The 16,121-nt window shown below is 37.0% G+C and overlaps 2 protein-coding genes and 1 long non-coding RNA gene across 3 annotated transcripts; 1 reads left to right on the top strand and 2 right to left on the bottom strand.

Annotated features, from left to right (window-relative positions):
• Window positions 1-1,382: 1,382 nt before the first annotated feature.
• Window positions 1,383-4,790, bottom strand: LOC140174895 (uncharacterized). The gene is made up of 2 exons (XR_011865007.1): window positions 4,587-4,790; window positions 1,383-2,008 (listed from the first exon to the last, which is right to left on the bottom strand). It is a non-coding gene; the product is annotated as an uncharacterized lncRNA (long non-coding RNA).
• On the top strand, window positions 2,994-5,162 carry LOC112705793 (cytochrome P450 CYP82D47). Its single transcript, XM_025756758.3, has 2 exons — window positions 2,994-4,333; window positions 4,422-5,162. Exons 1-2 carry the CDS (start codon window positions 3,380-3,382, stop codon window positions 5,046-5,048), a joined length of 1,581 nt encoding a protein of 526 aa, XP_025612543.1. The 5' UTR covers window positions 2,994-3,379; the 3' UTR covers window positions 5,049-5,162.
• Window positions 5,163-13,736: 8,574 nt separating this feature from the next.
• LOC112704920 (uncharacterized) lies at window positions 13,737-15,065 on the bottom strand. Its single transcript, XM_025755783.1, has 2 exons — window positions 14,942-15,065; window positions 13,737-14,611 (listed from the first exon to the last, which is right to left on the bottom strand). Exons 1-2 carry the CDS (start codon window positions 15,063-15,065, stop codon window positions 13,737-13,739), a joined length of 999 nt encoding a protein of 332 aa, XP_025611568.1.
• Between the last annotated feature and the right edge of the window lie 1,056 nt (window positions 15,066-16,121).

Genomic DNA, 16,121 nt, shown 5'->3' with positions numbered 1-16,121 from the left:
TTAATGCAATTTACTTTTCTTGCAATTTAAGATTCTTGCAATTTTACTTTCTTGTTCTTTAAGTTTCCTGCAATTTTACTTTCTGCACTTTAATTTTCCTTGCTATTTAATTTCTGTTGGTTACACTTCATCCAAATTCACTTCAATGTTAGCTTGACTAAACTAATCACCCACTAAAGTTGCTTGATCCATCAATCCCTGTGGGATCGACCTCACTCTAAGTGAGTTATTACTACTTGATGCGACCCGGTACACTTGCCGGTTGGATTTGTGTGTTGGAAATTTATTTTTCCACAAAAACACCATCAGACAGCAAGTTGATCGAGATGCTGAATCGAAGGACTAAAGGTTTTAGGGTTGTTTCTTATCAACGTTATTTTTTGTCTAGCAAAAGAAGCGGGAACGGTTACCTATGAATTAATGAATGTGGGAGTTACACTTCAATTTGATTGGTTGAAGATTTTTATAAATAGAAGAAGGCTCGAAGGTGCAAGGATTGAAACTTTGCTTCAGAAATTGCTCACGCACACTCACATCCCAACAAATTTCTGAGTCTGCTCCGAGTCAAATTTCTGTAGGGTTCTTTCCACTTGTAAACTTTTCATTTACATTTTTCTGAAAACATTACCTTTCTTGCAAATTTATCTTTCAAGCAACATTTAACATTCTTGTCCAATTTACATTCCTAGTATTTTTATTTTCGAATTCAAAGTCCCTTGATCTTTGACGGAGGATTATTGTCGGTAAAGAATTTCTCAATAAAATCGTGTTGCAAGTATAGTTCTAAACTGACAAATAATCCTTGGTCAACGTTTAATTTGTTTGTCACAATGCAAACCAATAAAAATAATCGAAGTATTTAAACGTTGGAGCGTCTCTCAAAGGAATTGCAGGGAAGTGTACTTATTATTGGTTATGGGAAAGTATTTTTCGGGTTTTTGAATGATGAACAAGGAATGTAAATAACAAGAAAATAAACTAACAACTAAGAAAGGTCTAGTAAGGGTTGAGAATTGGAATTCCTATCCTCATTATCATCGTCAATTGTGATGGTAATTACCTTTTGCTCTCACTTAGTTAACCTCTAACAATTGAAGGAAAGTCAAGTGAGCAAAATCAACTTAAGTTTACAAGTCCTAATCAAAGACTAGATTTAGTAAAACTCAAGCCAACTAGCAACTTTCAATCACCAATCAACAAGAGACTTTGACAATTCAAGAGTCTCCAAATTACTCAATCCAAGCCAAGAATACAAAAATCTATTTTAAAATCCAACCAAGCATTTTATAAAACACTTGGAAGGTACAAAATAAAAACATAGAAAATTAACAAAAAATAGTAAAATCTAAAACTAACAATTGCAAGAAAACAATAACAACAAATTAAAGAAAGCGACAATAAACATAAAATACGTCAAAGTGCATAAAAAGGAAATTGGAATCAACAAGAAGTCATGAACAATAAAGAAACAAGGTAAGGGAAACAACATATAAAACTAAGAAAGCAAAGAGGTAATAACCAGGAATTAAAAGAGGAACTTGAATCAAGATGACAAGTAGGACCTAAACCTAGATGAAATTAAAAATAAAAGAAGAAACCCTGAAACCTAGAGAGAGGAGAGAGCCTCTCTCTAGAATTCTATATTTATCTAAAACTAAAGTGTGTGAATGAATAAATGATTGAATTCCTTGGCCTCTCCACTCCCTAGCCTCTTGTCTTTCTTTTCGGGCTTGAAACTGGGCCAAAAGTAGCCCAGAAATCGCCCCCAGTTTTTTTATTTTATTACAGCACGTGACGCTCGTCACGCATACGCGTCGTTTGAACTCTGCACTGGCCACGCGTACGCTTCAGTCACGCATACGCGTCAGTGGACGACGCTCCTAGTCACGCGTACGCATTAGCCACGCGTACGCGTCGGTACTGGCTTCTCAAAACTTCAATTTCTTGTGTTCCTTCCTCTTTAGCATGCTTCCTTTCCATCCTCTAAACTATTCCTGCCCTATAAACCCTGAAATCACTTAACAAACGCATCACGACATCGAATGATAATAAAAGATTATTAAAAATTAGTAATTTAAAGGCCTACGAAGCATATTTTCAATTGTAGCACAAAATTCAAAAGGAAACTTAAAAAGATGCAAATTATATGGATAAGTATGAGTAAAGCTGATAAAATCCACTCGATTCGGTCCAAAATAAGTGATAAATTAATGGTTCATCAATCTTAATTATCGAAGACATTTTATTGTTTTATTTAAATTCAATACAAATCATTTTTAGTTCAGTCAATTTATTTTCAAAATCTTTTATTTACTGTTTTCATATTTCTTTATAGTTTTTCTTCTATTAAAAGGTCTTTGATACACTTTGAAAAAACTGGTACTCACAAATAGGAGTAAGTTTCATTCTCAAATATTAGATATCAAACCACTTTCAATTTACTAAAAATCGATAAAATAATTGAATTCATTATTGTCGTAAGTGTTGGAGTTGGCCGAAAATGATATTATTATTAGTTTGTTTGTTTTTTTATTTTATTTTTTCATGTTGCTAAGGTTCAGATTTTGGAAATTTTTTGTTAATCTCAAATAATAATTAAGTATCAATTTCATGTATATCGCGGAAGTTTGAGGTATTGATGATGTTATTACTGCTACTCCAATGACACTACTGGTGCCATCTCCCAGCCACATAAATATTTTAACATTTTCTGTTAATAAAGACTTAATTATTAAATTTGATATAATATAAGAATTTAATTAAAAAATATATAAAAATTTAATTAAAAATAAAAATATATATATCAAAAATATTATTCATATAAAAAATTAATTATTAAAATTAATTATTAATATATTTATATATAAATATATAATTTAATTTATTTTTAATATATATTTATATTTTAATATATATTTTATACTAATAACTAATTTTAGTAGTTAATTTTAATATACAAATAATATCACCGTATCTTGGAACTAAAGAGGCACATGAACGTTACTGCTAAAGATAAGATAGTGTTGAAAAATGTTTGTTCCTATCGATTAATATCCAATGAAAGTAGAAACGCTAGTTTGTGGAAACTTTCATTTCCATAAGTATATGCAAGAAAAGTTTTCCTTAATCAAAGAGCAACTTTTTTAATAAAGGCAGCTAAGCAATCAAGAAACGCAGCTACCTCAAATTAATCAAGAAAGGCAGCTACGACAAATTCTGATGTATTTTTTTTTTTTATAAGGCTAACTAGATTTTTCCCACCACCCAAACAGAGGAAAAGTAGTCATATTTATATGTTTTATATATAATTTTCATAATCTTTGTGAAATCAAGAGAACTCCACCCTGTATTAGTCGTGTGCGCCAAAACAGGTCTCATCATGATCCACGCCATAGTTGTCGTCATACTAATAGTTTCTTGCTACTTGTACTTGACCAAGAGAGCAGCACCACGTGATGACCGCCGCAGGCCACCGATGGCAGATGGTGGGTGGCCGTTGATCGGTCACCTTCACCTCCTAGGTGGTTCATCAGGGAAGCAACCGTACGTGACCCTGGGAAACTTAGCAGACAAGTATGGACCAATATTCAGCATCCGAATTGGTGTTCACAATGCCGTGGTTGTGAGTTCTTGGGAGCTAGCCAGGGAGTGTTTCACGACCCTCGATGTCGTTGTCTCTTCTCGTCCCAAGTTCACTGCCGCAAAGATTCTGGCACACGACTATGTCAACTTTGGGTTCGCTCCGTATGGTGATTTATGGCGCGAGATGCGTAAGATAACCACTTCAGAGTTACTCTCCACTCGTCGGTTCGAGATGCTTCGACGTGTTAGAGATTCAGAGGTGGAGGCTTCGGTGAAAGAGTTGTACAGAAAATGTGCAGAGAAACGAGATGGTGATTTGATGGTGGAGATGAAGAAGTGGCTGGGGGGTTTGAACCTCAACGTTGTTCTGAGAATGGTTGCCGGGAAGAGATATAGAGCAAGAAGCGAAGATGAGGAACGAGAAGTCCGGAGGATCAGGAGGGCGTTCAGGGAGTTCTTTCGCCTGATGGGGGTGGTTGTGATTGGGGACGCCATTCCCGGTCTTGGGTGGCTTGATCTTGGTGGCCAAGTGAAAGAGATGAAGAAGACCGCTAAAGAGATGGACGAGATCGTGTCCGAATGGTTGGAAGAGCATCGGAGAAGAAGAAGAAGAGACTCTGATGATCATGAGAGTGAGAACTCAATAGAGCAAGACTTCATTGACGTCCTGCTTTCTGTTCTTGATAGCGCTCATCTTAACGGTTGTCATCGCGGTTGTCATCTTGACACTGTTATCAAAGCCACTTGTTTGGTATGCTCCATTGTAGTTTAGAAGAAATTTAATGATGGTTTTTATTTGTTAAAGATAATGGTAATTAACTCTCTTGCATTATTTGCAGATGATAATTTCAGCGGCAACTGATACAACAACAGTTACCATGACATGGACACTTTCGTTACTGCTAAATCATCGCCACATTCTAAAGAAAGTTCAAGACGAGCTAGACGAGAAGGTAGGAAAAGAAAGAGTGGTGAAGGAATCAGATGTTAACAAACTAACATACCTTGAAACTGTGGTCAAAGAATCGATGCGATTGTACCCCGCTGGACCACTATCAGGACCTCGTGAATTCACAGAGGATTGTAGCTTAGGGGGTTATCATATCAAAGCAGGTACTCGAATGTTCTTGAACCTTTGGAAGCTTCACAGAGACCCTCGCGTATGGTCAGATCCAATGGAATTTAAGCCAGAGAGGTTTCTAAGCGCACACAAAGATGTGGATGTGAAGGGTCAGCATTTCGAGCTTCTTCCGTTTGGCGGCGGAAGAAGGGTGTGCCCCGGTGCGTCATTTGGGCTTCAAATGACGAAATTGGCATTAGCTGCATTCTTGCATGCATTTGAGGTCACAACTCCCTCAGATGCTCCTGTTGATATGAGTGCGACGTTTGGCCTCACAATCATCAAAACCACACCGCTTGAGGTTTTAGTCAAACGTCGCTTATCACCTTCTCTGATCTTCATATAATGGGCAATGAGAAATCCAACTGGCCACCTGAATACAAATTGATTTTGTTTTGCCTTTGTTTTCTAATTTGTTGGAATGGTGTACAGCTAATAAATCAAATATCAATTTCTACTAGTGTGTCTTCAGATTAACAAGGACATTTAATGTATAGATTATAGAATAATACTATATAGATAATATACAAAAACAGTTAATATTAACGGCATAAAAATTATGGTTTTTTTTTTTAAAATGATTTTATGTCTTTTAAAAAAGATTTTATAATAAAAAATATTTATTAATATTATTAATTAAAGTAATTCTTTATTTTTCTAAAATTATATATGTATGAAATATTCTAGCTGACAATTATTACTATATTAGAAAATAAAAATACTATATGTTATGGTAAGGATACCTTTTTCGAGCTATATTTTAGTTTTGTGTTAATTCGGTGTCCTTGATAGTTCGATCTAAAATGGGAATACCCTCATGAATTCGGACCCGAGCGTGGTACCTACAAAAAGGACTCCGATACTCAAGTCAGTAAAAAATTACTTATCAAAAAGAGTATATGATCAACGGATTATATGTCGGATGATCTGCCGACCTTAGTCGACCTTATGCTCGATTTATAGATTTAATTGGTGTTGAATGGGTCGTCAGTTTGAGCCGAGAACTTCGTGGCCGACTTTTAAACAAGATCATGGGAAGTGGTTTATTAAGATAACGTCATTTTATTTTCGAATGTGGGGTGACGTGCCGAGGTATAACGCAGTTCATCCGATGTTAGACTGATACTATACACAGCCCCCAAGCTTGACTTGAAAAGTACAGCTTTAGCAAGTTGAGCTTATCTTATCTAGTTATACCTCGGTCTTTTAATGGCAAGTATGTAGCCCCCAAACTCAATATGCATTGCTACTACTTCAAGCTTGGGTTTTATGATTTTTATTTAAATGCGTAACGGGTTAAAAAAAAGAAAGATAAGTTTTGAATACTTATTTACCTTGTTAATTGGGCTGAAATAATTTACTTGGCCTGTTGGGATACAGATTGTTTACCTTGGGCATATGAACAATTTCAGTTGTTAACTTCCCAATAAATTAGTGGATTGTAATTAAATATTTTCTTCATTTTCTTATTGGGAAGAAACACAACGCTCGACTTGGAGCTACTTTTGCTTAATTGAAAAAGGACATATCTTCAAAAAGTTTGTCTTCCCTCTTCTTGTTCCTTTCTTTGACTCAGTCTCTTTTAAAAAGATGGTTAAAAAAAAGGAAAAAAACAAAGTTAAAGTAGTTGAAGTGAATAAGCAGAATTCCTATCATTGGGTTCACATTAATGTAAAAACTCGAGCGGCGTCGTATTGTGATGCCAAGTCGCTTCGTGAGCTAAGAGCTCTAAAGCCTATTAGGGAGGGGTCGGGAGTTTGCATTGAGCTCCTCCCTTGTACTAGTGAGGAGAGGGTCTGCGAAAGGAGAGGTGATTGGGAGTATTTTTATATGTATATTCCTTATTTCACCGAGTTCCATGTGAAATTAGCCTTTCCTGATTTTGAGTGCAAAGTCCTGACGCAGCTTAATTGTGCTCCGTCTTAATTTCACCCTAATTCCTGGGGAGTTCCTGCATGCGTACGAGTGCTTGATGGATTTTTTCTCGAGTTTTCATGTTCTCTTAATGTTTTATTTTCTTTATTTCACTCAAAGGGGGTGCGGAAGGGTCTTTGGGTTTTCCTTAGTAGTTTCTCTGGATGCTCTATTTTTCTTTTATACAAGTCTTCATTTAAGAGCTTCAAGTCTTTGTTCGTAAAAGTTCGATCTTTGGAGACCGAGTATCCCTTTTATTTAGATGAACTAATAGAGAAATATCTTCTGTATTAGTGTTCGGAGCCAATACAGATTCTTGAGACTGATGAGAGGAGTGAGGAAGAGGACCTTTTTTTAGATTTTCTCATAGAAAATTTTTCTACTGGAAAATGCTTATCCATTCCGGATATGTTGCATTTTGAAAGGGAGAATGATAAGGAGGGGTTGAAAGCGTATATAGGTAATCATAATCTTGTGTTTTTAGTTTTGATAATTTCTAATTTCTGATGTTTTTTTGTTGTTTCTTGTAGGCGGGTGAGTTCCTCATCTGAACACTTCTCGGCTTTAGTCCTATCTGAGTCGGAAAAATAAAAAGGTCGGTAGTGGTTCTGGGTTGGTGAAAGAAACTGGTGGGGATGCTCCGCATTCTGCTGCTCAGCATTCTGTATCTTTAAAGATGAGGAGAGATGAGTCGGACAAGTCTTTGGAGGTCATATCCGAGGAAGGTATGGAAGCTATTGCTGGTGAGAGGTCGGTCTTTGAGAAATAGAAAAGGCTGCATGGGTTTATTGACGGAGTGAATCCTTAGTCTCTTTGGAGCAACCAATTTCCTATTGGTGAGCTGGCTGACCGAGTTTCCCATTATCCTAGAGATATGCGGAGGACTCGAAGGACTGGAGTAGAAAGAATGGAAAAATTTATCCAGGTCAGCGGGTCTTTCATTTTGTTATATGTTTTATATCTGGAATTGTCATTGATTAGTTGTTATGTAGATCGTTGCTTCGTGTTTGTTATGCGTTGGTCGTGCGACCGAGTTGTTGGGAGCGGAGCAGCAGATTGCTGTGGACAAGGTGGTTAGCTTGGAAAAAACCTTAAAGGAGAGAGATGACGTCATTGTTGACGTAACCGCAAAGATGAAAAGTGGGAGGAAGAAATTGTTAAACTCCAAGATCAGATCCGTCTTCTCTAGGCAGAGATTAAGGAGAATGACAAGAAAAAAGGTGAAATGACATCTCGGATTCATGAGCTTGAGGATGAGGGTCTTGAGATGTTTGCTGTGGGATTTGATCGTGCTGTTAGCCATGTTGCTCTGTTTTCTCCCGAGTTTGACGTCGGAAAGCTTGATGTGACAAAGATTGTGATTGGAGGTCAGCTTGTGGAAGATGAGCTCGGCGAAGGTCATGCTGACAATATTCCTCCCCCTCCTGAAGAATTTTAATATTTGTAATTTTGAAAATTCATAGTATGTTTGTTGGGTACTGTTATTTGGTAGCCGATTATTAAGATAGTTGTTTGTTTGTAACTGTTTTGCTGACATGTTTTGTCGGTTTTGACTTTTTTGTGAATATTCTGAATGGTTGCTGTATGCATATAAATTTGCGATTTCCAACTTTGTATTTCATTGGTTTAATATTGCTAAAGGAAAGTTTAGTATAGTAATCGGAAAGAAAGAAGTGATTGGATTATTGTGTGAAAAAAGACCTTTTGGTTGTTTGAGAGGTGTGGAGTGGTCAGCTTCGTTAAAATCTGTCTGAGTAAAATCCTCCTTAGGGAAAAAACCCGAACCAAGAAAAAGAGTACCTGGCAACTTCACTTTTTACAATAAGATGTTAACTATGATAGATCTTTAGAGATGAAATATTCGAAGTGTTGGGGAGAGCTGTTCCTTCCAAAGTTTCGAGTGAGTATGCTCCTCTTCCGACAACTTTGGAGACTCAGAAGGGGCTTTCCCAATTAGCAGCTAGTTATCCATGTCCTGGTAGTTTCCGAACTTCTTCGATTTGTCTTAGCACCAAGTCCCCTTCTCTTAGAGTTCTCGATCGTACTTTCTTGTTATATTGCTTTTGCATAGCTTCCTGCATGGCTCTTTGTCTGAGCTCTGTTAAGCATCGCTCTTCTTCTATTAGATCTAGCTCCGCTGATCTTGCTTCCGTGTTGGCCTATTCATCAAAGTGCTCAGTCCGAGTAGATCCTTGACTGACTTCAATGGGAATCATGCAATCTGTTCTGTAAACTAGTCGGAACGGGCTTTCTTTTGTTGTAGACTACGGTGTTGTTTTATATCTCCACAGTACTTCTGGTATGAGTTTTTCCCAACGTCCTTTAGCATCTCTTAGTTTCTTTTTTGAGGCCTGCAAAATAACTTTGTTAGCTGACTCTACGAGCCCATTACGTTGTGGGTGCTCGATCAACGGATGAAAAATGGTGTTTGATATGTAGATCAGTTAAGTATGAATCAATTTTCTTATCAGTGAATTGCTTACCGTTATCGGAGACGATTTCTCTAGGTAAACTGAATCTACATATAATTGATTTCCAAATAAAATTTTGTACCTTCTCCGATGTTATTTTCACAAGTGGTTGCGCTTATATCCATTTTGTGAAGTAGTCAATGGCTACCAAAAGGAACTTTACCTGTCCTGGTGAGACTGGGAATGGTCCGAGTATATCCATGCCCCATTTGTAAAATGGGCAGTTGACATCTGAGGTGTGTAACAATCTCGCCGGGCTGTGGATGAGCGATGCGCATTTTTGACATGCATCACACTTTTGTACGCTATTTCTGCAGTCTTTTCTTAATGTCGGCCAATAATAGCCTGCTCGTAGGATTGTTGTGACTAAGCTCCTACCTCCGGTGTGGTGTCCACAGAAACCATCATGGACTTCGGTAATTGCATTTGCTGCATCTTCTTGGCCGAGGCATTTTAGTAGTGGCCTAGAGATACCCCGTTTGTATAGGTCAGTTCCCATCATGGTGTAATGGTTCGCTTTATATCTGAATGATCTTAGATTTTCTTCCTCTGGTATTGCCCTGGTTCTTAAATAGCGAATGAATGGGCTTTGCCAGTCTTTTTCTTGTGATATACTTACGGCAGATTTGATTTCTAAACTTGGTTCTGTTAGTGTGAGGTGATATAATTTATCTACCAAATCAGTTACCATGTATGTAGCTAATTTAGATAAAATATCGGCTCTACAGTTTTGTTCTCTGGGTATATGTGATATTTCAAAATTTTGAAAATACTGTATCATATTTTTTACTGAAGTTAGATACATATCTAGGAGCTAATCTCGTACCTGAAATTGACCGGTTACCTGTTGTACTACAAGTAGGGAGTCACAGTATACCTTTAGATCTTTTACTTCTACTTCTTTTGCCAACTGGAGGCCTGCTAAGAGTGCTTCATATTCGGCTTGGTTATTGGTTGCTTGAAATAGGAATTTGATTGACTGTTCAGCTTGGACTCCACAGTTGTCCTTTAGTAGGATCTCTGCTCCACATCCACTTTCATTTGATGCACCATCTACAGACAACTCCCATGTTTTGATTTTGTTCTTCAAGGTCGGTGAATTTTAATATAAAGTCGGCAAGAGCTTGTATTTTGGGAGATCCTCGTGATTCATAGGAGATGTCGAATTTGGAGAGCTCTATTGCCCATTTTTTAAGTTGCCCTGCTAGGTCTGGTTTCATTAATATTTGATGCAGGGGTTGTCCCGTCCGAACTACTATTCGATATGTTTGAAAATAGTGTCGCAGACGCCGAGCTGTGATGACCAAATCAAATGCTAATTTTTCAATGGTCAGGTACCTTGTTTCAGCGTTTTATAATACTTTACTCACAAAGTATACTGGGTGTTGTTCTTTTCCTGTATCTGTTACAAGCCCGGAGCTAACCGTGTTAGTTGAAATTGAAAGAAATACAAAAAGGGGTTTACCTTGTTGTGGCTTCTTGAGAATAGTGGGTGAACCGAGGAGATTTTTGAATTTGACAAAGGGTTTTTCACATTCGTCTGTCCAGAGAAAATTTTTGGTCTTCCTTAATGTGTTGAAGAAGTGACATGACTTGGCCGCTGCTGCAGGTAAGAATCGGGACAAAGCTGCTAAGCGTCCTGTGAGTTGCTGTACTTCTTTAATTGACCGAGGTGATTACATGTTTATCATGGCTTAACATTTGTCGGGGTTGGCTTCTATCCCCCTGTTTGTTTGTAAGAACCCAAGGAATTTGCCTTCATGTACTCCAAATGCACATTTTTCTGGGTTTAGTCTTGTATTGTATTTTCGGAGTTGTTGGAAGACTTCATTGAGATCGGCCTCATGCTATTATTCTGAGCTTGATTTGACCACCATGTCGCCAACGTATTGATAAACCCCATTTGTAGGGTTTATCTTGTATTGATTTTAGGGGATTTTATAACCTTTTACCCACATTTATTCAATAAAATAGCATGGTTTTGTATATTCTCCTTTAATTGTGCTCAAGAGTGAAAACATGCTTTTTAGATCTTAAAATAGCTAAATATAATTTACCTTGATTCCATTAGATGCCTTGATATGTTTGTTAAGTGATTTCAGATTTAGGAGGCAAAGATTGGATCAAGGGAATGAAGAAAAAGCATGTAAAGTTGGAGAACTCATGAACAAATGATGGAACTAAAAAGCTGTCAAGCCTGACCTCTTCGCACTTAAATGACCATAACTTGAGCTAAAGAGGTCCAAATGATGCGGTTTTAGTTGGGTTGGAAAGCTGACATCCGGAGCTTCGAAACGATATAAGATTTGCCATAGTTGCATCGTGCATAGGGGCGCGCACACGCACGGTACGCGGACGCGCCGATGGTGGCACATGACCCACTTAATGCAACACGTGGCCAGCGATTTTAGAAGCCTTGTGGGCCCAATCTAACTCATTTCTGATGCTATTTAAGCCAAGGATTGAAGGGGGAATGAACATACTTTTCATATTTTTGATCATTAGTCATAGTTTAGCTTTAGAAATAGTTAGAGTTAGAGAGAGAAGCTCTCTCTTCTCTCTAGAATTAGGATTAGGAATTAGGGTTAGATTAGGATCTCATAGTTCTAGGTTTAATTCAAGTCTCCTTCTACTTCTACCTTCAATTGATGATTGCTACACTTTGGTTCTTCTCTCTATCCCTATTCTCTTGTTGTAATTTCTCTTATTTTGTTTCTAGGTTTTGTAATTGAGATACTCTTGTTCTCTTTGTTTTCTTTTAATAATGCAATTTGAGGTAGTTCATGATAATTGTGATTTCCTTGATTGTTGTTGTTAATTCTTTGTATTCAATTGTAGTTAGAATTCATTCTTGTTGTGATTTACTATACTTTTCTTTTGTGCCTTCCAAGTGTTTGATTAAATGCTTGGAAGAATGTTAGACTAGAATTTTATGTTCTTGGCTTGAGAAGGTAACTTAGGATTTCTTGAGTCACTAGTGTCCAATTGATTGATAGTTGATAGCCATTAACTCTAGCCTTCATTAATCCAATTAGTGGAAAGTTAGGATTTATGGACTAGGATGGATATAACTCACTTGACTTTCCTTTGTTAATTAATTTAAGGATGACTAAGTGGGATTAATCCTTGCAACTACCATACTTGTGGCTAGTGATAATGATGAAGACCCTTGACAACCAAACTTTGCCAAGACCATTTTGTTAATAAAGTTTTCTTACCATTTACTATTCATATTTCTCATCCAAAACCCCAAAATAAACAAGTCCATAACCAATAATAGGAACACTACCCTGCAAGTCCTTTGAGAGACGACCCGAGGTTTAAATACTTCGGTTTATAAACTATACTTTACAACGAGATTTCATTAGTGAAATTCTAAACCGTCAAAAATCCAAATCATCACGTATATTTCAATGTTCCGGCCAATTTGATCTTTGAAGACCTTGTCCATCAGTCTCTGATAGGTTGCTCCTGCATTTTTTAGTCAAAAAGGCATAACTTTGTAACAAAAATTACCTCGGTCTGTTACAAATGTTGTTTTTTCTTCATCATCGGGGTGCATTTGTATCTGATTATAACCAGAATAGGCATCCATGAAATTGAGCACTTGATATCCTGAGTTGTCATCTAGCCATCTACTAGCCTGTCAATATTCGGTAGCAGGTAGGAATCCTTTGGACAGGCCTTGTTTAGGTCTGTAAAGTCCACGTACATACAACACTTTTCCGAGCCATTACGACATTTTCTATCCATGACAAGAAACGAAGTTCTTGAATGAAACCTGCATCAAGTAATTTCTGTGTTTCTTCTATTGCTGCATTTCTTCTTTCTGCACCTAAGTTTTGTTTCTTTTGCCTTATAGGTCGAGCGTTAAAATTGACTGCTAACTTGTGGCATATGAAGTTCGGATCGATCCCTGGCATATCGGCTGGTGTCCATGTAAATAGGTCGGTGTTGGATTTTAATGTCTCAATTGGATTTCATTTTGTTCCTGCAAAGAAAATAGAGCCGATGTTAGTAAATTGGTCTAGATTCCCGAGTTATACCTTTTCTAAGTCGTCCCTTGGGGCAGGGTGACTGTTGCTTTCTCTCATATCTAGCTCAGCCAAAGTTGGAACGCTTTCCGAGTTGTAAACAAAATGGATTCTTGTAATGGTCTCCTTTGAGGCGACTTTTAAGCCCGCATTATAACATTTCCTGGCCTCCTTGTGATCGGCATGGACTGTTGCGATTATGTTATCCTGCACAGAAAACTTAACACAAAGGTGAATAGTAGAGACAATAGCTCCGAAGGAGTTAAGGGACGGGCGTCCCAAGATGACATTGTAAGAGCTTGCACAATCTACTACTAAGAATTGAATATCGAGGGTTTTTGAGTTCGGAGAATCCCCCATTGTTGTTCTCAACCATACATAACCTGATACGGGAACCCTTTTCCCAGAGAATCCTATTAACTCTCCGAGTGATTGTTGCAGTGCTTTGTCGCTGAGTTGCATCTTCTTGAAGGTGGAGTAAAATAAGACGTCGGCACTACTCCCTGGGTCGAGTAGAACCTTTTTTATTGTTAATTCTCCCATTTGTATTGAGATCACCACTAAATCGTCCATATTTGGGCATTGCGACTTTAGGTCGGATGCACCAAAAGTGATTTAGGCATTTGTTGCCGAGGTTTGAGTCTGTTGCTGAGATCCTTCTGTCATTATAGTTCTGTAACTCCTTTTCCTGGCCGTGCTGGTTGCTTCTCCTCCTGCGAAGCCGCCTGAAATATAGTTTATTGTTCCTTTAGATGCAGGAGTTTCAACTGGTCCATACCAGGCTCCCTTTTCTTTGTGGTATGATCTATAGCTCAATTTGTCAGTGTCCCTTGTTTCTTTCTGGCTTCTGGAAGTGACGTATTTATCCAGCAGGACTTGTCTCGCTAGCCTCTCCAATAAGTCTTTGGCTATTATGCACTCGTCAGTGGTGTGGCCATACCTCTGGTGAAATGCGCAATGCTTGCTTCTATCTACATATTTCTGATCTTGGTATGTCCCTGCTTTGCTTGGTGGTTTGATTAGTTTGTTGTGTAGTATTTCCTTGATGATGTCCTCTCTTTTGGTGTTGAACTTAGTGTATGAGTTGAACTTCGGTGTTAACTTGAAAGGCTTTTTGGAATCTCTGTTTTGAGATTTGGTAGGTTTTCCTCCTCCTTCCGAGGTAATGGCCAGTTCTTCGAGCTTCACATAATTCTTCAATTTCAATTTTTTCGGTTGCTTTTTCTCATAACTCCTCCAATGTTTTTGGCTTATTGCATCCTGGAATTTCCCAGGTCGAAGGCCACTTTTTATCGCGTGCAGTTGTACTTCCTGGTTGAGTTCTGGGATTTCCATGACTACCGTCGTGAAGTGTGTCATGTAGACCTTCAAACTCTCATGTTGTCCTTGCTTGATTGTAGTGAGGCAATCTGAATCTAGCACGTAGATTTTGGATGCTGCGAAGTGGTTTATCAACAATTTGGCGAATTCTTCAAAGCTTGATATTGATCCTGCAGGCAAGTTAGAAAACCATAATAAAGTAGATCCATCTAAAAAGGTTAGAAAAGATCGGCATAAGATGGGATCGGAGTCGCTATTGAGAAACATCATGTATTCAAATTTTGTGACATTGACTTTAGGATCTATGATCCCCTTGTATGGTATTAAAGTCATTGGAAGTGTAAAATTTTTAGGCATTTTAAAACTCATTATTTCTTTCGAAAAGGATTAGTCCGACGTCTTCCTGCTTTGGGAGTGTCGCCCCTGTCTTCACATTTGATTCTGACTGACTTTCCTTGTGTTGATTGGTGTTTACCTTTTTATTGCGTTCTTTTCTTCACCATTGTTTTGCATTGTTGCTAACAATTCGGCCATTCGTTGGTTTTCTGCTAGTAGAACAGCATTAGCAGCCAAGAGTTCGGCATTGGTAGAATTGGCCTGAGGAGTCACTGAATGGTCCGTCATGGTTTAGCTTCTGAAAAGAAAAGAAAGTACAAAGTAGATATGATAGCGTTAGGTCGAAAAACTAAAAAGCAAGACAGGGCCCACGGTGGGCACCAAATGTTCTGGCAAGGATACTCCTTTCGAGCTATACTTCAGCCTTGTGTTAACCCGATGTCCTTGACAGCTCGAACTAAACTGGGAATATCCTCGTGAACTCGATTTATAGATTTGATTGGTGTTGAATAGATTGCCGGTTTGAGCCGAGATCTTCGTGGCCGACTTTTGGACGAAATCATGGGGAGTGATTTGTTAAGATAACGTCATTTTTATTTTCAAATGTGGAGGTGATGTGCCGAAGTATAACGCGGTTCATCCGATATTAAATTGATACCGTACGCTATATACATATAAAAAATAAATTATTATATATTTTTATATAAATATATATTATTTAATTAATTTTTAAAATATATTTTACATTTTAATATATATTTTATACTAATAATTAATTTATTAATTAATTTTTTTTATCTATACCTAATATAATTATTAAAAAAATAGATCATAATGCAAACACCGCGAACAGAAATTTTATAAGAAATGTTAATATGTTTTCTTATATTTGAATTTAGATTAATCAATTTTTTATTTATTACATTGAAAAAGTTAGTCGCTTAATATTTCTCAAATTTTATATCAACACGTCTACTCTCACATTCTTATCAAGTTATCATACTTTTAGATTTTAATATAATTCTTAGTCTAATATTTATCTTATGTTATATTATTATACAATTATATTTATGTGTATTAAAAATTAATTATTAAATTAGTTATTTTATAAAATATATATTAAAATATAATTATATATTAAAAACAAATTAAATAAAATATTATTGTAACTTTGGTCGTTAATTATTAGTGAACATATACTATTTTTTATTATTATATAACTTTATCATTAAATTAAGTTTAATCTATATAAACACACCATTTACAAATTTACAAATATAATAATCCACTAAGTGCGCCTAACAATTTGACCAATCCGAAAAGAAGACAAAAGTTTGTGGTAAT

This window comes from Arachis hypogaea, chromosome 8, assembly GCF_003086295.3.
Source record: "Arachis hypogaea cultivar Tifrunner chromosome 8, arahy.Tifrunner.gnm2.J5K5, whole genome shotgun sequence".
Taxonomy (NCBI): Eukaryota; Viridiplantae; Streptophyta; class Magnoliopsida; order Fabales; family Fabaceae; genus Arachis; species Arachis hypogaea.
This window is presented reverse-complemented; position numbering and strand designations above follow the sequence as displayed.

What these genes read in the sequence shown, in the direction of transcription:
- LOC112704920 (XM_025755783.1), bottom strand. Translation starts at nt 15,065, where the DNA reads ATGACGGACCATTCAGTGACTCCTCAGGCCAATTCTACCAATGCCGAA. An exon ending in AGCAACAATGCAAAACAATG is followed by an intron (nt 14,612 to 14,941) that starts GTGAAGAAAAGA and finishes ACTTGCCTGCAG; the next exon opens with GATCAATATCAAGCTTTGAA.
- LOC112705793 (XM_025756758.3), top strand. Translation starts at nt 3,380, where the DNA reads ATGATCCACGCCATAGTTGTCGTCATACTAATAGTTTCTTGCTACTTG. An exon ending in TTATCAAAGCCACTTGTTTG is followed by an intron (nt 4,334 to 4,421) that starts GTATGCTCCATT and finishes CATTATTTGCAG; the next exon opens with ATGATAATTTCAGCGGCAAC.